At 42.4% G+C, this 25,231-nt stretch overlaps 1 protein-coding gene and 1 pseudogene across 1 annotated transcript; both read left to right on the plus strand.

Moving 5' to 3' along the window:
* Positions 1-3,414: 3,414 nt before the first annotated feature.
* LOC107110564 (vomeronasal type-2 receptor 26-like) lies at positions 3,415-9,126 on the plus strand. Its single transcript, XM_015411364.1, has 4 exons — positions 3,415-4,161; positions 5,659-5,886; positions 7,780-7,906; positions 8,210-9,126. The coding sequence occupies exons 1-4, from the start codon at positions 3,415-3,417 to the stop codon at positions 9,124-9,126; spliced, it is 2,019 nt and encodes a 672-aa protein (XP_015266850.1).
* A 4,465-nt stretch (positions 9,127-13,591) lies between these two features.
* LOC107110565 lies at positions 13,592-24,321 on the plus strand (annotated as a pseudogene).
* The last annotated feature ends 910 nt before the right edge of the window (positions 24,322-25,231 follow it).

The following is a 25,231-nucleotide window of genomic DNA, read 5'->3' on the forward strand; positions in this document are numbered from 1 at the left end:
TAGAAGCAACACAGAGATGGGAAACCACTAAAGAAAATCCTGTATACACTGGATTAGAACTGGATTAGTTGTGGGGAATAAGATCCCAGTTTTTCTTTCAATTTACACTTAGAACCAACTGCAACAAATTCCTTCTGGAGAAGAAATTCCAGAAGGAGCATTTAAGATTAGGAAGTAGTTAATGAAAGTAGAACACCTACCATCTGGATTTTTTTGTCTTGCTTTAGGATAGTGCCAAAAAACTACCAGCATGTTCTATCCTTGGTGTTTGCTGTGAAAGAGATCAACGAAAACCCCAACATCTTACCCAACCACACTTTGGGGTTCCACTTTTATGAAAGCTATTTCAATGCAAGGATGACATATCAGAACACACTGAACCTTGTCTTCAGTCAGAATTGGACTGTCCTAAACTACAAATGTGGCAGTATGGATCTGATAGCAGTTATAGGGGGGCTCAAGTCTGACATTACCCTCTACATGGCCACCGTCTTAGGCATCTACAAGATTCCCCAGGTCAGATGAGAATGCTGGGAGTGAAACATGGGAGGGGGGGAAACAGGACCTTAGGTGGGGATTTGAAATGAGAACAAATAAAGTAAAAGCACGCTGGGGGGTGCCTCAGAGGGTGACTTTTCCCAGCTAACTGTTCTTCTTACAGGTTTATCTGCTGGCTGGAGAGTAAAAATTTAAATGAATGCAATATTTTTTTGCATGGTTAAACAGTTAGATGGAAAGAGAGAGGGAGTGGCGAATGGAAACAGAAGAAAGGAATAAGAACAGTGAAGATTAACGATAATGAAATCAAGACATCATCTCTAGGACATTTTTACGACATTTTTTTCTGTCATGAAAACAGACAGAGCTACATTTGTGAAAAAATATACATTTGATAAAATATATTTTCTCTCTTTTTTGCATATAGAACATAACGTGTGTCTCTTGTTTCTTTCTCCATGGGCAAGCAAATGTATCTTCTATCTAGAGAAAACTTTAATGTCTTTGGTAAAACGGGCATCAGTGCATGAAGGATTTTGACGCAGTGCCTCTGCTTAGTCTTTAAGGTGCCCCAAGAATCTTCTTGTGTCCTTGTTCTCATATAAGAAGACAAGCATGGATGCATTTATGAGACATGATGACATGTATGAACAGGAAAGGACTGCATATAGATGAAACTCTGGTTGCCCAAGGAGAGATGCTGTGAGAGTTGCATGGTCAGGATACCCCACAGGTCTTTTTCCCCCTTTCTCAATCAGAGCAACTACAAAGGGGCTAAATGGGATTTGGAGAAAGAGCTTGGGGATAGGATCTCTTCTAATTCAGTTTGGCCGGGGATCCTGGAGGTTTTTTGCCATCTTCTGGGCATGGAGCAGGGTCACTGGGGCTGTTGTGTGCGTGTGGGGGGAGATAGTTGTGAATTTTCTGCATTGTGCAGAGGGTTGCACTAGATGATCCCGGAGGTTCCTTCCAACTCTGTGGTTCTATGAAAGAATCATACGGCTGCAAGAATTCTCTATGCAAAATATTGGAAACTACTGGAGATACCAACAAAATGAGAACTTGCAAACAAAATCTTGGAGGCTGCGGAATGGGACAAATTGACTTTATTGATAAAAGGCGCAACAGACTCGACATTTGAGAATACTTGGTCACGGTTTTATAACTGGCATGACAAACGTATGTGCTCTGACTTACGAAGGCTTTTGGACGTTTGGAAAATAAAATGATGGTGGTATGGAGTACTAATTTAAACTTGGCATTTGATCTCACTACCAGGAATATTAATTACCTTGGCTTAGCTGTCCTAAAAAGTGGTATTATGAGTTAATGTTATTCATGATAATTTATTATAAAATGGGTTTTGAGTTTTTATTATAAGTAAATGTGAATTGAAGTTTCTTGGTTGATTTAAAAAGTAATATTAATGAGGTGTATGTCGTGTTATAATTTTTTTTTAGAGAGAACTTAGGTTAAGGAGTGGAATGTAAAGTGTAAAGACAGGGATTTGTTGTAAGTAACAGAAGTACTATTATTACCCAGATGGTATAAGATTAAAGGCTTTGGACATTGTATAAAAATCAGGAAAGGAACTTATGACTGGGAATGAAGATTGTACAGAGAGTAAAATGGAAAATGGGTTCCTAGGTTAATAGAAATGAATTAAATTAATGTGGTTAGGGTATTTATTCAGGAATAGAGAGTAAAATGAAAACCTGCCACTAGGTAATTAGAAATGAAATGTAAGTAGTAGTTTTATTATGATTTAGTTGGTTTGGGATTAGTGAGTATGTTATATTGTTAAATAATAGTAAATTTGTTAGGGCAGCTAGATAAGGGATTAGAGCACTAGGTAATATGAATAAGTGAACAAGATGAACTGGAATAGATGGTTATATAGGATGTTACAGGAACATATTTGATTTGTAACCTTATTTTCTACAGAGAATGTAAGGCGATGAGTAAAAGAAATTAAAGCTGTTCATATTAGGTAGTTAATTAGGAATGTGTATTGTGGCTCTAATGTTTAAGATCAATATATAGGTAGACTGGTCTTATAAATTAATTTGCCTTTGGTATTTATAAATAAGAATGGAAAAAAGATGCTAAAGCAAATGTACAGGATTTCTAGGTGATTAATTACTGGACTAAAATTGTTGATTATAGTGAGTTTAGACCAGCTGATTATTAGAATCTTAAAATAGTTAATTATTACAGCTGTTATGTCAAGACATAAAGGAATATGGCAGAAAAAACTAGAGAAGTAAAACTGAAATAGAATGATTTATTTGTTAAAGATTCTAGGTAATGTAAAATTTATAAATTATGACATTTGATCAATGTGAAGTGTTGGGAGTTTAGATGGTTTGTGAATTTATGTTCTGTTGTTGATTTGTGTATATGTGTGTGTGTGTAGTATAAAATCCTAATAAATATATATTGGGAAAAAAATCTGGATTTTATATTTCACTGTTATTTCGAAACAAGATAATCTAAGGCAAAAGAGCAGTTAATTTAGATTTGGAAACAAAATGGGTAACATTGGACTGCTCACTATGTCACAAACAATCCATGTTCATGAGTGTCTTGTGATGCTCAAACTGGAGGAGAAAACCTTTTTAATCAGCTTCCTGGACAACAGCCAGGGTACAGATCTGACAGAGAGAATCACGTTATAACTAAGTCATGATAATCCCGGATGGGTAGTCGTATTAGTTTGTATGTATTTACTGTATTTATAGCCAGCCTTTCACTGCACTATACTTCTGTTTTTTTTAACTAAGTACACATGTGACTATTCTAAACATATGCCACAATAACTTTCCTGGTGACAATTCTTTTATTCATGCTTAGGTCACCTATAGCTTATTTGCTTCAGTGGCAAGTGACAAAATGCATCTCTCATCCTTGTACCAGATGGTCCCCAGTGAAGCACATCAGTACACTGGGATGGTTCAGCTTCTTCTGCATTTCCAGTGGAAATGGGTTGGCCTCATCATAGTGGGTGATCATCAAGGTGAAAAGTTTGTGCAGACTCTGACCCACCTGTTTTCCCAAAATGGCATCTGTCCTGCTTTCACTCACAAACTAGTAACTCACAGTGATTTTTTAGACACGTTCCTTCTGATGGAACGCTTTCAGGATACCTCCACATTCTTAACCCACACAGATGTGAATATATTTGTTATAAATGCAGAGACTGGAACCATGATGACAATGCAGTGGGTGCTAATGCTTGCTGATCTGAATACGATCTCATCCATTTGCAAGGTGTGGGTGATGACGGCCCACTGGGATTTCACCTCAGAGACCTTCCTCAGGACCCTGGATATACAAGTCTTTCATGGTTCTTTATCCTTTGCTATTCACTCCAATGAGCTCCAAGGATTTCAACGTTTCCTTCACACCTTGACACCCTACTCTAACAGAGATGGCTTTATCAGAGTCTTCTGGGAACAGGCCTTTGACTGCTTCTTTCCAGATACTGATAGCAGTGGGGTGACCAAGAAAAGCTGCACGGGGGAAGAAAAGCTTGAGAGCCTTCCGGGTCCACTATTTGAAATGAGCATGACAGGCCACAGCTACAGTATCTACAATGCTGTCTATGCTGTGGCGCATGCATTCCATGCCATGCATTCCTCCAGAAATAAGCACAAGGGAACGGTAGGTAGAGACATTTAGGAGCAACGTCCATGGGATATCTCACATGGAAAAAAAGTTATTTTTGAAACAAAAAAAATCAGATTGATAACATGACACAGTATCCAATGTTTGTACTAACAAAATTGTACCCATTAAGTAATTTGTTATCAGGACATTCAGATATTGCCATACTTATTCAGAAATTGTTATCTTTCACTAGGATTTGTCCGTATTTTTGTGTAATCAGTACAATCATGAATTGTTACACTTTACTGGGATTGTTTGTAGTGTAACGTATTTTTACACAATTAAGGACATTTTCGCCCCTTTCTTTTTGCAAAGGTTAGAAGGCTAGATGGTCCTTTGATCTCTTCCAGATGGATACACTTTCTCTTACACTTTCATAAAGATGCATGAGACAGATGCTCTTATGTGCATTTTCATCCACATGCATGCCTTTGCTTATAACATGCTCCTACAGTCCTATGCAGAGCTACTGTAGTCTAAACCCATCCATTGGGCTTAGACCAGAATAATCCAGCACAAAACGGAGCTGTAAGTAGACACACTCATTCAGATTACCCTCATACTCACAGAAATCACAAAATGCTCTCACCCAGGGTACTTTCTGTGGTAGCAGGTACTACAGGAACACATCTGAATAATACCTCTGACATCTCCCAGAACAGTAACACCCAAACCTCCACCAATATGCATAATGGTGGTTTAACACCACTCCTCCACAATACAGAGGATTAATCCAACAAGGTGGTAAACAGCACTGAGACCCTTGCTACAGAATTGGAGAGCTACCACTACAGTGGAAGTTGGGGGCTGGAGGGAGGATATCCTCAGCTCCAGACTATTAGCAGAGTTCAGGAAAGAATTCAATCCCACAAGTGTTGTTCTGCTTCCAATAAAGTTTACTGCAACTACAGAAATTGCAAAAAAACAAACAAACCCAAAACCAAACCCTTAACTAACTGAAGGCCCTCCAACAACAGAGTCACATGCAGGATATTGACACTAAATTACAAACAGGAAAGAAACACAACAAGAGGCAGTGAGGAAGCAAGAGAAGCATTCAGTAGGCTCTGAGCAAAACACTGTATACCTTACAGCACCCTAGACTTAAAAAACACTCAGTATGGCCTGTGTATTTGCATTAATGAAACTGCTGCCACGCTGTCACATCTCAAACAAGATGGAAGGAATGCAGGATGCTGGAGTTGGTTGCTTCCTCTTTTCCTATGCATAGGGTTGCCAACTCTGGGCTGGAAAATTCTTTGAGATTTGGGGGTAGAGCCTAGGGAGGGTGAGGCTTGGAGAGGGACCTCAATGTGGTGTATACCTATAGAGACCGCCCTCCAATGCAGCCATTGTTTCCAGGAGAACTTCTCTGTTTGTAACAGTTGTAATTTTGGGAGTCCTCCAAACCCCACCCGGAAGCTCAAAGTCACAACCCTATTTATGCATCCTCTCCCTGTATATAATCTGCCTTAATTTCTTCCATTCTAGATTCACCCTTTTCTGAGGAGCATTTCATTCAACAACACTGCTGGGGACAGGATATCTTTCAATGAAAATGGTGAATTAGTAGGTAGATTTGATATTATCAACTGGATCACCTTCCCAAACCAGTCCTTCTTAAGAGTGAAAGTTGGGGAAATGGATCCCCAAGCTCCACAAGGCAGGGAGTTTTCCATTAATGAGACAGTCATTATGTGGCCCAGCAGATTTCATCAGGTAGGACTCAGCTTTAAATTCTAGGTTCTACAGTGAAATGGGGAAGTATTAATACTTTGTTAATTCTTTAGACCCTGGCTGATTTCGCACTAGAGCTGCCTCGATGTTGTGCCGCCGTTTGCCCCGATACTATTGGTCAATTTCACACCCGAAGCTGCGGGGCTGCATTTTGACTCGCGGCTTCGCCTGATTTCCCCCGTGGTTTCGTGATCCTGTTTTTTGAGCTTCCCCCCAGGTTCTTTCAGGACCATTTTTTACTTCTCCCTCCAAAAAAAGGAAGTTGGTATGGGCTGGTTTGCCTGCTTCTGGTGTCAGGTTACAGCATCTCTCTAATTTCCAAAGGAAAGGCCAGAGGAGGTTTCCAAAGTCCAGGTTCATTCAGTCTGAGGTCAGGATTCCAGGAATAAATCAACAGTGTTGGCAGTTCAGTGTATGATGTACACATTGGATCCACACCAAAAGTGTCTCTCTGAGACTTTATAGCTGCACACTAAGACATCATGCACAGAGCAAGCTTCTCAGGAACAATCCTGCAAGGATTCATCTCTACTATCAGTGGGCAGCTGGTGCTGAGTCAGGAGGCATGAACCTCGCTGCCTAGCCTGTAAATCCATTCTCACCTTCTTCTGTGGCATTCCAAGGGTGCAGGTGACCCTGGAGGGTTGTTGGTATGCAACTGATTTAACCTTCTGAATTATAGCTGGAGGGTGGAGGTGATTTTGAACCAGCTCTGGGCTGCAAATCAGGGCATGCCTGCACCTCATTCTGTTTCTAGTCCAGCTTATGTTGAATCTGGACTGGCTACACAGGGCCCCTCCTCCTCTAAGGAGTCCTCACTGTCACTGAGCCTTGGCTGGTCCATGACAAAGATTTTAATTCCTATGGTTACAGCGATGTACATACATAGTATGTATTTGTAGCCTAACTCCCTCCAAATTAGGAAGAACAGAATTACAATTCCATTGGACACAGTCAGGCTTCAATGACCTGTGTAAGTCCTTGCCCCTCTTTATGAGTACCACGAATACTAGAACCTGAACAGGGATACCAAGGAACACTGTTGCTCACCCTTTAACAGTACAATTGGCTGCTGAGTACAGCACAGTGACAGTAGATCTGTTAGGAAGGAGGAAACTAGGACATCCATTAGGCTGTGAGAACACACATGTGTGGAATACTGCCAATTGAACTGTTCTGCCCTATACTATTTTAATACATGAAAAGTAACCTGACAAATATGTCCCAGCTGATCACAAACAGCTTAACTGCTTGATGAAAAATCATCTCACTGCTCATTTTGGCAAGCAATACATAAGCCACACTGGTTGGTTTGAACATCTCCATTTTTGTTTCATACTTCTGGTACTAAAGAGAGCATCTGAGGCATTATTTTTCTTTGTGACTCAGGCTGAGTTGGCAGTAAAACTGTAGTCAGTTTGAGAGAGGTTTCTGGATATTTATGATAATCACAATGGCTCTTCTGCAGTCTCATTTTTATAGCTTGTGTATCCCTATTGCTTTGGGGGGGGGGGGTTCTTCACATGACTTCCTCCCTTGAGTGACTGATTTGATATTACACCAGTGTATGTCCAGAATAAAAACCTTCAGTTTTGATCAGCAGGGAGATATGCTTGACATATAGCAATGCACTACTAGAGGGAGCAAAACATCCAAAATGGGGGGACACAATATGGACACACAATCTGTGAAAATAAGAATACAGATCAGCCCAATATTAGCCTCATCCAAAATAGAATTAACAACAATACTTAGGTAAGGCACAGGGCTCTCTCATGGAAAGCACTGCCATTACAACAACCAACAACCTGTTTACAAGATAATGAATTCAAAAAAGAAAATGAAATTAACATTTTTCTCCCATTTCATGGACAGGTTGTTCCTACTGCTTTGTGTAATGATAACTGCCTTCCAGGTTACATCAAGAAAAGGAAAGAGGGGCAACCATTTTGTTGCTATGAGTGTGATCCATGTCCAAAAGGGAAGATTTCAAACCAAAAAGGTAGACACTATTTCCAGTCTTCACACCTATTGTCTACTGGGGGCGGGGAGGAATGTTCCATTCATGACATAAATAATTCTAATTCTTAGTGGTAGATGTTTCCACATGCCCATGAAGAGCTCACCATTTGTTAGATTAGTTTGTATGTGTATAGTATTAACTACATATAGTTATTCTACAGTATTTCAAACTCTTTGATCAATTCCATTTTTTTTTAAAAAAAAGAAACCCTGAAGATGTTTGGCAGACTTCACATTATTGTTTTTGTGGGAAGCTGGAACAGTATTTCTCTCTGTTTTTAAGATACAGATGATTGCTTCCAGTGTCCAGAAGGTCAATACCCAAGTGATGATAAAAATCGTTGCCTTCTCAAGATGGTAAACTCCTTGTCCTATGAAGAACCCTTGGGCATCAGCTTGGCTATTTTGGCCCTTTCCCTCTCTGGAACCACAGCAATGGTGTTAGTGATCTTCATCAAGCATAGGAACACTCCCGTCGTCAAAGCCAACAATCGGAAGCTCACATACACTCTGCTTATCTCCCTCCTGCTCTGCTTCCTCTGTTCCCTGCTCTTCATTGGTCAGCCTCAGGTCATTATCTGCCTTTTACGCCAAACTGCTTTTGGCATCATCTTCTCAGTGGCTGTTTCTTCTGTGTTGGCCAAAACCATCACAGTGGTTCTGGCTTTCATGGCTACTAAACCAGGATCTAGGATGAGCAAATGGCTGGGGAAAGGATTTGAAAACACTGTTGTTTTCTGCTGCTCATCTACACAAGCGAGTATTTGTATAGTATGGCTTTGTATTGACCCTCCATTCCCAGATGTTGACATGAGCTCTCTGGCAGAAGAAATCATAGTGGAATGCAATGAAGGATCTGCCATTCTATTTTCTTGTGTTTTGGCGTACATGGGATTTCTGGCCTTTGCCAGCTTCATGGTGGCTTTCTTTGCTAGGAAATTGCCTGATACTTTTAATGAGGCCAAGTTTATTACCTTCAGCATGTTGGTGTTTTGTTGTGTGTGGCTGACTTTTATTCCAACGTATCTCAGCACCAAAGGGAAATATATGGTAGTTGTGGAGATCTTCTCTATCTTGGCATCCAGTGCTGGATTGTTGGGTTTCATATTTTCCCCCAAACTGTATATCATTGTTTGGAAGCCTGAACTGAACTGCAAGGAGCAGATAGTAAAGAGTAAAAATCAGAAAGGAGATATTTGAAATATCAGGGTGTTTATTATTATTAAAGATACAGAGCTTTTACATTTAAACTCTGTTAGTTATCTGCTTGTGTTCAAGATGTCCAAACTCACCCCACCTAAATTCATTAAAAATACTTTGTCTGGGTGAATGTTTATGTTTTAAACACCTTTTGAAGCCCTATCTCATACATCTTTTTTAACCTTGCCCCACCATGTAAAATGAAGAAGGGTTGTGAACAACAGGTGTCTTTTTGGGGAGCAAGAAGGTATTTGAGAATATGACGTTTGTTTTCAGTTTTTATCTGTAACTTTTTAATAGCCACTTCAAATTCAACTTGACCCAAGGGAAAAAAAAGAGTGTAAATATTTTGACTAATAAATAAATGGGGGGGGGGGGAACAAGACAGAAAATGTAAGGTTATGGGTTAACTTGAGTTTAATCATTGCTAATCTGTTTAATAAAGCAATCAGTTATACAGCAGGTTATGCTAAAAGCAACATTACATATGTCCCAAATTTGACTGGCAACCCCACCCTGGTTCAAAACTCAGAACATCAGTATTGTTGTTTCTCCTTTCTAGTATTTGCTTGCACAACAAAGTGTGCCAAGAGAGTTTGCTATTAATTCTATCCCCCCCCCCAGTGAATCAGCATGAAGTCTGAAATGGATCTGTAGAACACCTTGTCACCAAGGCCATAAGTGGTCTACTTCCTGCATTTTCACTGAAATACATGCAAAGGTTATCTTGTCTATGTTATTTATACTCAATACTTATTCATTCTCTTCTCCCCAAAGCCCTGAGAATATATAATAGGAGTATTCTGATATGGCTCCATCATGAAATCTCCATCTTCTGCATTCATTGAGCTAAGGAGCCAGGTGGGTCTGGTAGAGTTATGTGCTGAAGTTTGTTGGCTGAAGGGGTGAGGTCTTGTTCGCGAACAGTATGCTTCTTGATGTAGGTATTTCCTCTTGCATTAATTGAGCTAAAGGCAGACACTAGGTGGGTGTGCTAGAGTTGTTTATTTGCTAAGTTTGCTGGCTGAGGAGGAGGGGGCTTGGTTGCAAACTCTGTTCTTCCCAGTGGAGGCTTTTCTCTTGTGTCCATTGAGCTAAGTAGCTAAGGAAACAGATAAGTCTATTCCTGGCACTTAAGCCTGTAGCCAGCAGGGGTGCTGAGGGTGGCACCCTGTATCGAATTAGCAGCACCCCTAGTTACTGGGCAGGGCTTCCTTCAGAAGCAAGTTAGCTCAAGGCTTTGAAATCTGAGGAGGGGGGCTGAAGCACGAGGGGATCTTCTGGAGCCAGGCACTAGAGGCTCAGGTGCCGCCAGGCTTCCCAGCAGACAAGACAGCCTTGTGGCTGCGGACATCCTGGGACGCATACAGTTTCAACTGGCTGGCCCATCTATTGGATGGGAGCCATGCCTGTGTGTGCTTTAGCATCAACCTGGCTCCACAATCCACTAGTTCCAGAACCCCAGCAGGGAAGCCAAAGCCAGCAGCCAGAGCATGGCCCCAGAGCTGCTGCTGGGCTTAGGCTTTCTGCTGTTGTCTCACTCCATTGGTCTGGGACTGGCATTTGTGCAGCCCTGCAGCTCTCCCAATCAGGACTGTCTTTGATCATGTTAGCTTTGCCTGGCCGGGGCAGGCACCAAGATCAAGCTGCCCCAACTGAAAGGATCCAATGCACAGAGAGCCATTCCTTAGACAGATCCCCCACCTCAGCTTAACTTAATTAAAATTTAATTTAATTAGTGTCCCTCGTAAACTTATGTTACAGTACAGTTTACAGACTGGAACTGTGCATGTATATGACTGGATTATTTCCCCAAGCATGCTAACATCTCAGTTCCAGGAATTAGCAGCAGCTGCTGCTGCTTCGTCTCCATCGTCCTCTTCGTCATCCTCTTCGTTGTTGTCTTCCTCTTTCTCTTCTTCTTCTTTCTCTTCCTCCTCAGAGAGGACTGCTGGGAAAAACAGAAGATAGGATAGATCCTCCTTTGTCAGTATGTTGCACTCACGGTTTGTAGGATCCAGCCCATTGTCTTGGGTTGATTCATGGGAAACTACCTGGAATTAATTAGCTGACAGCTGTCCTTCATGTTAGGCAACTGAGCTACCTCTTCTGCCCTTCTTCAATTTTCCCTTGAAGAGAAGTTACAGTTAAAAGCTATCTATAATATTATGAATACTAAGTGTTTTCTAGATATAATCTAGTGTGCTGTCTTCATGTAGAGTAAAGTTTCCAGAATTGTTCATTTTTACTGTTCATCTTTGATTATAGGTATCTATGAGCCTTAAAACTAATGTCAAAATAGATTTAATGTGATTCAGATCTCCTTAGCTACCAGTTGTAGTAATATTTGTAGGAACAGCCCAAATATAGAAGTAGAGTAGACAGCTAAATGGGGTTCCACAATTCTGGGAGTTTTTTTCGTATAACAGTTATATTAATATTACCAAGCAGAAATGGGTTTTTCTTTTTCTTTTGCATTTTATTGCCCATTTTATTTTCCTTTTGCCCTGTAGCTCTTAGTCAACTTGTGCTTAGTTTTGTGCTTCTGTCTGTAATCAATGTCTATAAAAAGAGAAATTACATTTTTCACTTTTTCTTAAAATTGTGTATGAAAGTCTGTATCCATACAAAAGCTTAACTTGTTCTAGACTTATCAGGGGACACAGACAAAGCAGAATCTGGCAAGGTGGGTCTGAATTATTTCCAAGACTTCTTTGACATTTCTGGTACTCTGAAGTAAGATAAACTTTTTACAACTGGAAAAAAGATCCTTTTAAAAATAATGGTGTTGTAAACCACTTTCAATCTCTGCTTCAGAGAAAAGCAGGGTATACAAATCTAAGGCCGCGGTCACATGGGCCGGATATCGCAGGGGGGAGGCATGGCTGTTTGCCCCACAGTGAAATAAAGCGTGACTGCGCAATCAGGCATCCCCTCGCAGTCCCGTCGAAATGCCGTGGTTAGGGGGGAGGTGCCAATCACACGACGCACCAAAGAAGCGGTGCGGCATGGCAAATGGGGTTGTGTTTTGCTTTTTTTAACCTGAAGTATGTGCATGCCCCGTTGGGTGCTTGTGCGCATCCCTGGAGACTTCAGGGGGAGGGAAACCTTTTCGCAATGGGGCATGGGCGGCTTCTGGATGCCACCGGAAATGTGATCAGACACTCACCCTTGCCCCGTGGTTTCCAGAAACTAGTACCTCCGAGGTACTAGTTTTTTGCCGCGCATCTTCGGCGGGAAGCCTCGGTTGAGCCAAGGGAGCTCTACGCTTCCCAGATGTGGCGGTGAGATCGTGCCCGGAAAATCTGCCTATATTCCGTCTCTCTAGCGTGGCTAATGCTCCCTATGACCAGGGCCTAAATCAGTCAATCAAATAAAAGAATGGCAAGGTGACCTCAGACCCTCCCCCATGGGATTGATGATCACCTCCCAACTCCCCTCATTCCCAGGGCCCAATGCATTCATTCAACAGCATTAATTGTATTTAGCAGAATTTAAAGGGAACATGTATTCTTGATGTTTGTTACCACTCCCCACCAAAAGTAGGGTGGGAGTTAACCAATGTTGGATCAGGCCAATGGCCCATCCAGTCCAATGCTCTGTCACACAGTGGCCAAAAATACCCGGTGCCATCAGGAGGTCCAGCAGTGGGACCAGGGCATTAGAAGTCCTCCCACTGTTGCCTTCCCAAAGCACCAAGAATACAGTGCATCACTTGCCCCAGCCTGTGAATTCCTATCTACACCTTGTGGCTAATAGCCACTGATGGACCAAAAATACCCGGTGCCATCAGGAGGTCCAGCAGTGGGACCAGGACATTAGAAGTCCTCCCACTGTTGCCTTCCCAAAGCACCAAGAATACAGTGCATCACTTGCCCCAGCCTGTGAATTCCTATCTACACCTTGTGGCTAATAGCCACTGATGGACCTCTGTCCCATATGCTTATCTAATTCCCTCTTGAATGATTTATTGTGCAAAACAATTACTTGCAATCCAGCTCTTCTTCTATTCTTCTCATAAAGGTTGAATCTTTTTTTAAAGATGGTTTTGTCTTACTGAGGGTCACTTCACTACTGTTCTATGTGTCATTCCCTTGAACACTGAGGAAGACCTGCCAAGATGAGAAAAACATGTTTTCATCATACCACTTACCTGCATCCTCTGTAATTATGAAAATAATTGGTTTCTCCTAGTTCCTCCCCAGAATTGCTACAGCATCCCAGCATCCCAGCATCCCAGTTTTATCCCAGTGGATAAAACTATGACTCAAGATTCAAAATGCTCTTAATAGTGCTTGTGCCATTCAGAACTGGGCTGGGAACCAGCAAAGCGCTGCCAGGCTAATTGCTCACCCTTTCCACAGTCCAGTGAAAGCTACAGAGCCCGTTAGAGTGGCTGGATAATGCTTTGAAAACAATGTGTGAAAAAGGGAACCAGTATCAAGAATGAAGGCTTGTGTCCAAAATGATAATATTGTTGGTTTTAGTACTGGTGCTGCTGCTTCAGGCAGCTTGCAGGGTTCCTATTTGTAAATGTACCACCTGTAAGACTCTTTCTGTTCTTCACAAATACTATCAGCCGGGAGACCTCATCATTGCTGGCATTATTTCTCAGATCTTCATGACCTCAGAAGAGATGACATTTGCAAAACACCCCTTCCAGGAGCAGTTTGATGAACTCACGTACGTTTCTGGTTTTCAGAATGAAATCATAGATATCTCCAGATAATAAGCTTCCCATTCCATTGGTTTCGGAAAGAAGTGTTGGCTTTGCTGGAGTTGGAGAAGTGTAGCATTGCTGTAGTGGAGGACTGGCTGTGGTGGAGAACTGGCTGTGACTCAGTAGTAAAGCATGTCTTTTGCATGCAGAAGGTCCCAGTTTCAATCCCTGGAATTGCCAGTTAAAGGGATCAGGTAGGAGATGATCTGAAAGACCACCACCCAAGATCCTGGAGACTGGTTGCCAGTCAGAGTTGACAATATTGACCTCAGCAGACCAAAAGGTTTGACTCTATAGAAGGCAGCTTCATGTGCTCATGCTAGAGTAAACTACACTTCCTGTGCTGCATTTATAATAGTTATTAATATAAGTAGTCATGCTCATTGTTGAGATCTACTCTGAAGTTCAGAATGCATCTGGAAAGCATTGCCAAATCATTGTACTGGTAATGGCAGTGATGACTGAAGAGGCAACACATCAACAGACATGGCTGCCTCAAACGGAATCAAACCACTGGTTCCTCAAGCTCAGTGTTGTCTGCTCTGACCAGCAGCAGCTCTCCAGGGTTACAGGCTGAGGTCTTTCACATCACCTACTACCTGATCTCTTTAACTGGAGTTGGTGGTGATTGATCCTAGAAACCTTCACATGTAAAGCAGATGCTCTACCACTGGGCCATGGCTCAGCATTCCGTGTTAAATCATTAATTAAAATGTGTATCCTGATTTCTAATTGTTACACATAACATACCAAGCAATTTTACAGTCCTCCATAGACATTAGTGTGTCTTTTTTGATGGGTTTCCCAGCAGCTCTTTATCTCTGCACTGTCCCGACTCTCTTTAAAAACTGTTTGGAGAACTCTTTGATGTACTTCCCTCTGCGGGACTTCGGCTTCCACTGTGGTTACCGTGGCAACAGGCAAACTGAAGTGGCGGATGAAATTTTACCAGCAGGGGAGATGAGAGTTCAGGAAATGGCATGAACAGCTTGCTGCCCTCCCTTTTAAGAAATCGGGGGGGGGGGGCAAAGAAGATTATGTGTTTCTGGGAAGAGGCAGAAATCCAGTTGGGTATCAGTTAGGCAGGTATGCAAGCCATTGGCTGGGTAGTGGCATGTGAGATAAATGGTTGCTGCCTACTAAAACTAGGTCCCTGAAGCAACTGCCTTTGGGATCCTTATTCTAGAACCAACCCTAGTTTCATATTTCAGCTTCTTATGTCTCATGGATATATCGAATCTGTTTTGATACCCGCATTACTCACTGAGTGAATGCTCAAAGCATTTTACTCACATGTCTCTAATAACTAATTAATGTTGAGGTGACAAATCCGTAAGATGCAGTCCAAACCTCTAACATACTGAACTGATTAGAACAGGGAGCTTATGCATAGCCTCGAAAACAAAGTGTTCCCCCCCCTGCTCTAGTACTCAGAGAAGACACGGATGGGACTTACCCTCCACTCCATTTTTGTGGGCTCCAGTGCCCAAGGAAAGCCATGTGGCTGGTGTTCTGTGAACTGCATGTCTGGGCTGGGGGGCAGGCTAGATCTTGAAAGCTAAGCAGAGTTGGCCCTGGCTAGTATTTGGATGGGAGATCACCAAGGAATACCAGGCAGGCAATGGCAGGTCACCTCTGAACATTTCTTGCCTTGAAAAACCTACGAGATCACCATAAGTCAGTTGTGATCCGACGGCAAAAAAAACAACAAATAAAATGTAGCAAATGTGTATATTCATGTGATGCTCTGTGACACACCACACAACTATGTTAACAGGTTACTAACTCAAAACTACCAGCATATCCTAGCTTTGGTGTTTGCTGTAAAGGAGATCAACAAAAATCCCACCCTCTTGCCCAACATTACTCTGGGCTTCGACATCCACAACAGCTACTTTCTTGCAAGCTGGACCTATCGTGCCTCAATAGAAATCCTCTCTGCACGGGGCAGTTTCATCCCTAACTACATATGTGGCACCCAGGACAATCTGGCGGCTGTCATTGGCGGTCCGAATTCAGATGTTTATTCCTTCATGGCAACCATCCTGTGCCTGTACAAGATCCCACAGGTAAGCTGTGTACTTGGGAGTTGAACCAGCATTTTGTGCTTCTCATGGCTTTTAGCTGTAGCTTTGTCGTGTGGAGATAAGCAGGAAGCACTGCTGAAATTAAAATGTAGCTTGGATGTGGCTGGAAAGTCAAGCTCTGACCGAGCAAATGAAGCTATGAAAGAATAAAAATCATTCATGGGCGTTCTTTTGCATATGGCCACCAACAACAGACTGGAGAACATCTGTTTTTCTCAGGCCCTTTAAGAGAAAGTTGAATCCAAAGTTTCTTTTTTCTAGCCAGTTTAAATATTTAACAAAACCAAACAGTAAGGGCTGGGGATGTACCACTTCAAATTACTAATAGGAGGGGTTTTCCCCCTCTGCTGCTCTCTATGGTGTTAAATAATAATAATAATCTGATTCTTGCTTCCAAGAGCAATTTGTGATAGTGAGTGCTTTGTGTGTGTTGCCCCATATGAACAAACTCCCAAGTAAAAGTAAATTAAGGGGGAAGAAGGGAAATATTGCTGCACCTTTGTTCTTCTCTTCCTTAGCTCATATATGGCTCATCTCCACTGATGAGCAACAGTATCCAAGCTGTGTTCTTCCATCAACTGTTTCCAAATGGGACCCATCAATATATGGGGATTCTGAAGTTACTGCAGCATTTCAAGTGGATATGGGTTGGAGTGATGTATTCAGACACTGATGATGGAGAAAGCTTTGTGCAGAATGTTATTCCCACATTTTCCCAAAGAGGAATCTGTTTCAACTTCATAAAAGCATTTCCAAAACTAAGTACTTCCAATAACGCTGCTGAAATGGTGGCAGACGGGTTTAAAGCTTATGATATCGTCAAAGGAAGCAGTGCCAATGTGGTGGTTGTACATGGTGAAATTGTGTCCATGATCATGTTAAGAATTTTTCACCATGTTTCAGAATTTCAGGACGAAGCAACGGCAAACAGAAGCAAAGTTTGGGTTATGACAGCCCAGATAGATTTTACATCATTTACATTTCAAAGAGGTTGGAGCATAGACTTCCTCCATGGTGCCATATCCTTTGCAGTGCACTCAAAGGATGTGTTAGGATTCAGGGACTTTCTTCAGACCAGAAATCCTCTCTCAAACAAAGAAGATGGCTTTATCTGGGACTTCTGGGAATATGCATTTAATTGTTCTTTTCCCACCCCCACGATAGGTATGTACTCTAAGAAACTCTGCAGTGGGGAGGAGAAGCTGGAGACTCTTCCTGGGTCCATCTTTGAGATGTGCATGACTAGCCACAGCTACAACATCTACATTGCCATTTATGCTGTGGCACATGCTTTGCATGCCATGCATTCATCCACAACTAAACACAGAGGGATGGCTGATCCAGGGAGACCAAAGCTTCTGAATCAACATCCATGGCAGGTGATTTTTAGGGACGGGATACAGCAATTTTATTTATTTATTTATTTGCATTTCTGCCCTGCATGCCCTCCCCCACAAGCAGGCTCAGGGTGGGTTACAACCAAATAAAAGCAATTAATTTGGTGGTCAGTGTAGGAAACCTCACTATACTGCGTGTGTCACTGAAACATTAATATTGACAAGGTGTGGGAAGCTTTTATTCGGGCAAGGCTACCAAGTCTTAGCTGTGTCATGGACTTCCCTTTACAAGTGATGGGACCACCATTAATCCACAGGCAACTTCATTATTCTGGTCTTCTCAATTTACTATTACCAGGATTGTAGCCAGGGGTCATTTCCTGCAGGAGCGCACAGGAGCGGAGCTCCGGCAGTAAAGAGCCCAGGAGGTGGGCACATGCAACAAGCCCCACCCCCTGCTCTCAGCAGCCCTCAGTCAGAGCAAGAAGCAGCCAGGTAAGCTGCAGAGATTCCCCCTGCCCCCCCGGTCCAAAACAGTCCAGTGGCACCTTTTAAGACCAAGGTTTATTCAGGTACAAGCTCTCCCTCCTCTGTGAGGACAGATCTGCACACACACACACACCCCAATAGCTAGCAATCCAAAACAGTTCAGTGGAGCCTGAGCTGTGGGTGTTGCCTTCTGACACACTTCCGGTGATGTCAGGGGGTGTGGCATATGCAAATAAGTTATGCTAATGAGTTATGCTAATGAGCTCCTGCACCTCTTTTTCTACGAAATGACCCCTGATTGTAGCATAGGTATTTGCACCTCCTAATGTATATTTCTTTCTCTGTAAAAAAAAAATAGCTTCACCGATTTCTGAGGAGGGTCTCATTTAACAGCAGTAGTGGTGAAACTGTTTCCTTTGATCAACATGGAGAATTGGTAGCTGGATTCGACATTATCAACTGGGTCACATTCCCAAACCAGTCCTTCCTTCGAGTCAAAGTTGGTCAGATAGACCCAAAGGCTTCCCCAGAAGAAACATTTGTGATTTATGAAGATGCTATCACATGGCCCCGCAGATTTAATCAGGTAGAATTTATGCATATAAAAGGGGAGGGGATATGCTTGTCATACAGAAGGTCCCAGGTTTAATTTCAGGCATCTCTACTTGAAAGGACCAGGCAGTTGGTGATGTGAAAGATCTCAGCCTGAGACTCTGGAGAACCACTGACAGTCTGAGTAGATAGTGCTAACCTTGATGGACCAATTGTTTGATTCCAAATAAAGAAGCTTCATGTGTTCACATTTTGAATCACATGAACTCATTAGTCAGGATGCAAAAATATGTTAAGAGTCAGATTTATGTTAGGTTTTTGTTTGTTTTTAACGACTTGAGGTAGATTCTTTAGTATCTGAATTAAATCTAATATGATGTTTTTACTCTTGTGAAATGACATTAAAGGAATTGTTTGTGTGTGTGAATTAAATCTAGAACAAAGTTTGAGTCCAGTGGCACTTTGAATACCAACGGAGTTTGATTCCTTTTATAAGCTTTCGTGTGCATGCACACTTCTTCAGATACATTGTACAGATTCCCTCAAGTGTTACATATAGATGGGGGGGGTTAGTTGCCAGAAAGGGCTAATTAGAGTAATGATGTATAAGTACAGCTAAGATTGGAATGACACAGTTGGTAAGATTCGTCAATAGCAGCAAATTAGCATACAGTTAATAAAAGAGTTAACAACAGATGTGAGAACTAAGTTTGAGTCAAGTGGCACCTTTAAGACCAACGAAGTTTAATTCTGGGTATATGTGAGGTCTGAGTGACTTAGTGTGTGTAGCGAGACAAGAACCCAATATCTCTGTTAAGCCCTGGGGGTCCCATTGGCTGGTGTGTTGTAATTACTTGTAATTTAGCAATCTCCCATTCCAGTCTGTCTCTGAAATTCTTTTGCAATAAAACAGCTGTGGTATGTTTCAATGACCTTGGGGTATTTTGAAATGGTGTGCACAGCTGAGGGAAAGTCAACTTTGTCTGATCGGGTGCCTTATTCTGCTGTGGGAACAGGTGTATTCACACATATTTGCCCCACCAAAGTCACTTTTAAATATAGTACACTCATAAAATTCTGAATAATAAGTTTTCTCTTGCACAATATAAGGCACAAGGAGAGATAGATCTTTCCCACCTTCCACTTCCCAAATCTGCCCTCCAGGTGTACTGAAACATCAGTACTGGTGGATGGGGCATTCACATGGTCGATACTTCATGCAATAATTACTCATGTTTGTAAAGTCACATGAAGCCATCCCAAATATTTATTTATTTATTTAAGTTTCTAGCCTGCCCCCGTGCAGCAGGGTTAAGGGTAGGTTTCAACAGTAAATGCAAGCAATAAATTTAAGACAGTTCAAACATAATCACACAAGTTTAAAACCTATACAGAATATAAGCTAATAAAATTTCCAAGATGGCTATTAAGTACAAGTTGACAAGTGCTCCCTATAAAAGGTCTCTGTATGTGTGCCCATATGTGATAATAAATATCAAGCAAGTGGGCAAGAACTCAGCAGCAGTTAGCCCAGAATATACAGTGCAATAGGCAGAGCAAACAGGTTAGGGAAAGCTGATATAATTGGACATCTGCCACTTCAGCCATATGCCTCGTAGAACATTTCTCTTTTACAGGCCCTGCAGAACTGTAATAAGTCCTTCAGGGCCCTGATCTCATATGGGAGAATATTCCAGAGAGGCAGTTTGGTGTAATGGTTAAATGCACAGACTCTAATCTGGGAGAACCGGGTTTGATTCCCCACTCCTCCACTTGCACCTGCTAGATGACCTTGGGCAAGCCATAATTCTGATAAGATCTGTCCTTGAAAAAGAGGATTTTCTGTCAGAGCTCTCTCAGCCCCACCTACCTCACAGGGTGTCTGTTCTGAGGAGGGGAAGAGAAAGGCCACTCTGTAAGCCACTCTGAGACTCCAAGTGAAGGGCAGGGTATAAATCCAGACTCCTCTTCTTCCTCTTCCACTAGGCAGGTGCCAGAACTGAAAAAGCTTGGGCTCTGGTTGAGGCTAGGCAGATGGCATTTGGACCAGGGATGACCAGAAGATGTTGATTTGTAGAGCATAGAACCTTTTGAAAGATGTACAGGGAGAAACAGTCCTGCAGATACATTTATCCCAGACCGCATAGGGCTTTGAAGGTTAGGACCATGACTATGAACTGGATCTGGTATCCAACCGGGAGCCAAGGAAGATGATGGAGCACCGGTTGTATGTTGGCTCTTGATGGTGTTCCAGTAGTGTTGTAATCGGCACCTCTCCCTTGCCATGGAACCTCCACAGTACCTCCACAGAACCTCCACAGTAGGTCTGATCGCTTTACTGCATGTTAGTTTGCCCCGGGGCAAATAGCCACACTTCTCCTCTGCAGTTTCCTGCCCGTGTGACAGGGGCCATAATTGGACATCTGCCGCCTCAGCCATATGCCTCGTAGAACATTTCTCTTTTACAGGCCCTGCAGAACTGTAATAAGTCCTTCAGGGCCCTGATCTCCTATGGGAGAATATTCCAGAGAGGCAGTTTGGTGTAATGGTTAAATGCACAGACTCTAATCTGGGAGAACCGGGTTTGATTCCCCACTCCTCCACTTGCACCTGCTAGATGACCTTGGGCAAGCCATAATTCTGATAAGATCTGTCCTTGAAAAAGAGGATTTTCTGTCAGAGCTCTCTCAGCCCCACCTACCTCACAGGGTGTCTGTTCTGAGGAGGGGAAGAGAAAGGCCACTCTGTAAGCCACTCTGAGACTCCAAGTGAAGGGCAGGGTATAAATCCAGACTCCTCTTCTTCCTCTTCCACTAGGCAGGTGCCAGAACTGAAAAAGCTTGGGCTCTGGTTGAGGCTAGGCAGATGGCATTTGGACCAGGGATGACCAGAAGATGTTGATTTGTAGAGCATAGAACCTTTTGAAAGATGTACAGGGAGAAACAGTCCTGCAGATACATTTATCCCAGACCGCATAGGGCTTTGAAGGTTAGGACCATGACTATGAACTGGATCTGGTATCCAACCGGGAGCCAAGGAAGATGATGGAGCACCGGTTGTATGTTGGCTCTTGATGGTGTTCCAGTAAGGACATGTGCCTCTGAATTTTGGATCAGCAGATATTTCTGAGTCACTCTCAAGGGCAGCCCCTTGAGATGTGGCAATGATGGGTACAAGTGGAAAGACGGTGCACAGACATGCTAATCAGGTTTTGTCTTGTTCACTGGGAGGATTCCCTAATGATTCTGGTTGGCTGGTATGTTTTTCACCCACCAGTCAGCAGAATTAGTACTCTTCCAATGTACAACAACTACGCTGTAGACAAAAATGCCATAAAGGCATTCCAAAACTGAGCACTTTTATTAACTGCACATCCATCACTGATATAAAATGGCAACGAATTTACAACATGTAAAACATTTTTCTCTCTCTTACTAATGGATAGGCACAAGCTCTTTCTCAGTGTAATGAAAACTGCCCTTTTGGTCATAGTAAAGCAAAGAAGGAAGGGAAGCCATTTTGTTGCTATGATTGTCTTCCATGTCCCGAAGGGAAGATTTCAAACAAAAAGGGTAATGCTTTCTGTGAAGTTTACTCTTCGGCCTTTATAATGGTGAGTTATTATTAATTTTTTCACACCTTTTGTTATGAAGTCGAGAAATTGCCATATTCTTTTACAGACATGGATGCCTGTTTCCAGTGCCCAGAAGACCATTATCCAAACAGCAACCAGGATTCATGCCTTCCAAAAAAGATCACTTTCTTGTCTCATGGGGAACCTCTGAGCATCATCCTGGCTCTTTTTGCTTTTTCATTATCTTTCCTCACAGTTGTAGTGCTTGGGATCTTCATCAAGCACCAGGACACTCCCATAGTTAAAGCCAACAACCGGGACCTCACCTACACACTCCTCATCTCCCTCCTGCTCTCCTTCCTTTGTGCTTTGCTATTCATTGGCCAACCTGGAAAGATGACCTGTGTCCTTCGACAAATGACTTTTGGCATCATCTTCACAGTTGCTGTTTCTTGCCTATTGGCCAAAACAATCACTGTGGTTTTAGCTTTCATGGCGACCAAACCAGGATCCAAAATGAGAAAATGGGTGGGGAAAAGACTAGCCAGTTCCATGGTTATTTCCTGCTCCCTTTCTCAAGGCATGATTTGTTCTGTGTGGTTAGCAACCTCTCCACCCTTCCCAGATTCTGACATGAATTCAGTGATTGAAGAAATTGTTCTGGAATGTAATGATGGGTCAGTGACCATGTTCTTCTGTGTCCTGGGCTTTATAGGCTTTCTGGCCATTTAAGGGAAATAAATGGAAAAAATATGCATTCTTAAGATGATTCTGATTTTTGGTTTTCTTTCTTTAATCTTTTGTCCTCTCTCTCTTTACAAATTACATGCATAAACATTTCTCTGTGTGCATTTGTTTGGTCTTTAATTTCATAGGGGAAAGAGGTAAGACTTAAACCTCTGCCTCTTCCCTTAGTCTGCATGGCAGGAATTATGGTGGGGGGAGAACATAGTCAGCTGTGTTTAACACCCCCTGAACAGACACAGTTGCAGTTCTAACTTGCTGATAGCATTTGTGATAAAAGTCTGTCTCTTTTCCTTACTTTCCTTTATTTATTTTTATCTATATTTATATCCTGCCCATCCCGTGAACGGGCTCAGAGTGGGTAATAGCATTGTAATAGATACAATCAAAGTTTAAAATTTAAAACCCAGAACAATATTTAAAACACAAAAAATATAAAACATTAAAATTGGTAGTTCCAACTAAAACAGGAGATCTAATGGTTATAATGGGTTCTGGCCTGTTGTTATAGATGGAATAGTGGCCACTTATCAGTGAGTAGATGACAGCAACCTCAGGGAGGCCATGTATGGGCACCCACCAGCCAAAATCCTGGTGGAACAGCTCCATCTTGCATGCCCTGCAGAACTGAAGACAATTTTGCAAGGCCCTGATCTCAGTGGGGAGCTTGTTCCACCAGGCTAGGACCAGGGCAGAGAAAGCCCTGGCCCTGGTTGAGGCAAGATGGACATCCCTTGGGCCAGGGTCCACCAGGAGGTGTTGATCTTTAGAGCTCAGTGCTCTCTGGGGCATATATAGGAAAAGGTTTGGATATGTTGGTCCAAGGCCATGTAAGGCTATAAAAGTCATCACCAACAACGTGAAGCAAATCCGGTACTCTACTGGCAGCCAATGCCGTTGACAGAGCACAAGCCGAATGTAAGCCCGTACAGGCATCGACATCAGCAAGCATGCCACCGCATTTTGAACCAGTTGTAATTTCCAGGTCAGCCTCAAGGGTAAGCCTGTGTAGACCAAGTTGCAGTAATCAAGCCTGGAAATGACCATTACATAGGTCACTGTAGCTAAGCTCTGGGGGGGGAGATAAGGCTTCTGTGACCTAATCTGCTGCAACCTGAGCCTCCATGGAAACAGGCATGCTGTAAGCAACCTTCATATATTGGGGGGCGAGAACAGAGATTGGAACAAATGTTCTGCTTTCATTCTCCATGCACACCCCAGTGTGCAAGCAAAGAATACTACCCAGAAAGAAACTCTCTCTCCCCCTCCCTCCCTCCCCTATCTTTCTGTCTCCCCTCCCTCTCTCTCTCTGGTAGTAACATACTTTAACACATGGTAACATACTTTATACTAACAAACCAGCCTAGAATCTAAGTGAGGCTGTGCTACCAAAGACACTCAAAGTCCAGAGGGAAGGTTTCTATGCAAGATGTTGGCATTGGTGGAGTTATCATCGATCCTCATTCCTCAGGTTGCATACAAGGACTTGAACTGCATGTTCAGTATGGTTGTCCTTTGTTCCAGCCTACTTGAGCACTAGGGGGAATACATGGTAGCTGTGGAGATCTTCTCTATTTAACCTCCAGTGCTGCGTTACTGGGCTGCATCTTTTGCCCTAAGTGTTACATCATTGTGCTGAGACCTGATATGAACAAAAAGAAAAGGCCAATGGAAAGAAATAATTTTTTTTAATCTGCATTCTTAAATTGAAACTGTTTTCTGTCTCTAATACTTTGTCATCTGTGATCTCTCTCTCTCTCTCTAAATTACATGCATAAACATGTCTCTGTGTGCACTTGTTTGCTCTTTAATTTGTCAGGGGAAGGAGGTAAGAATTAAACCTTCACCTCTGTCTCTTCCCTTAGTCTGCAGCGCAGGCAGAATGCTGGGTGGAGGACATAGTCACCTATGTTTAACACCCCCTGAAGACACACATTTGCTTTTCTGTTTTGCTGCTAGCATTTATGATTAAAATCTGTCTCTTTTCCAAACTTTAGGCATGCTTCCTATCATGGAGGGGGGGATATAGAGATGGTAACAAATGTTCTGGAACAAATGTTCTGATTCCATTCTCCATGCACGCCCCAGTGTATGAGCAAAGAATACTACCCAGGAAGAAACTCTCTCTCTCTGTCTTGTAGTAACACATAGTAACATACTTTATCGTAACATACTTTAATGGCCCATAAGTGAGGCTGTGCTACCAAACATACACTAATGGCAAAGTGGGAACAAATGAACTGGGGTCAAGAGGGAGGATTTCCAAGAAATATGTTTTCACTTGTGGGGTTGCCATTGATGTTAATGCCTCAGGCTGCATGCAAGGTTTTGCATTGCATGTTCAGTGACTCTCTTTATATTCTGCACAAGTTCTGTCAGGAGACCTCATCATTAGTGGCATCATATCTTAGATCTACATCACCCCTGAGCTGATAACATTTACACGATATCCACATCTGGAAAAAGTTGAGGAATTTGTGTAAGGAGACACGACACACTCAACCAGGCTTCTCTTATGGATTAGTTAAGAACAACCAATGTACAATTGTGATATAATTACTCAATGTAACATGGCATAGTCAATTATATTGTTTCCTAATCA

This window comes from Gekko japonicus, unplaced genomic scaffold, assembly GCF_001447785.1.
Source record: "Gekko japonicus isolate JY-2015 unplaced genomic scaffold, Gekko_japonicus_V1.1 scaffold2608, whole genome shotgun sequence".
NCBI lineage: Eukaryota > Metazoa > Chordata > Lepidosauria > Squamata > Gekkonidae > Gekko > Gekko japonicus.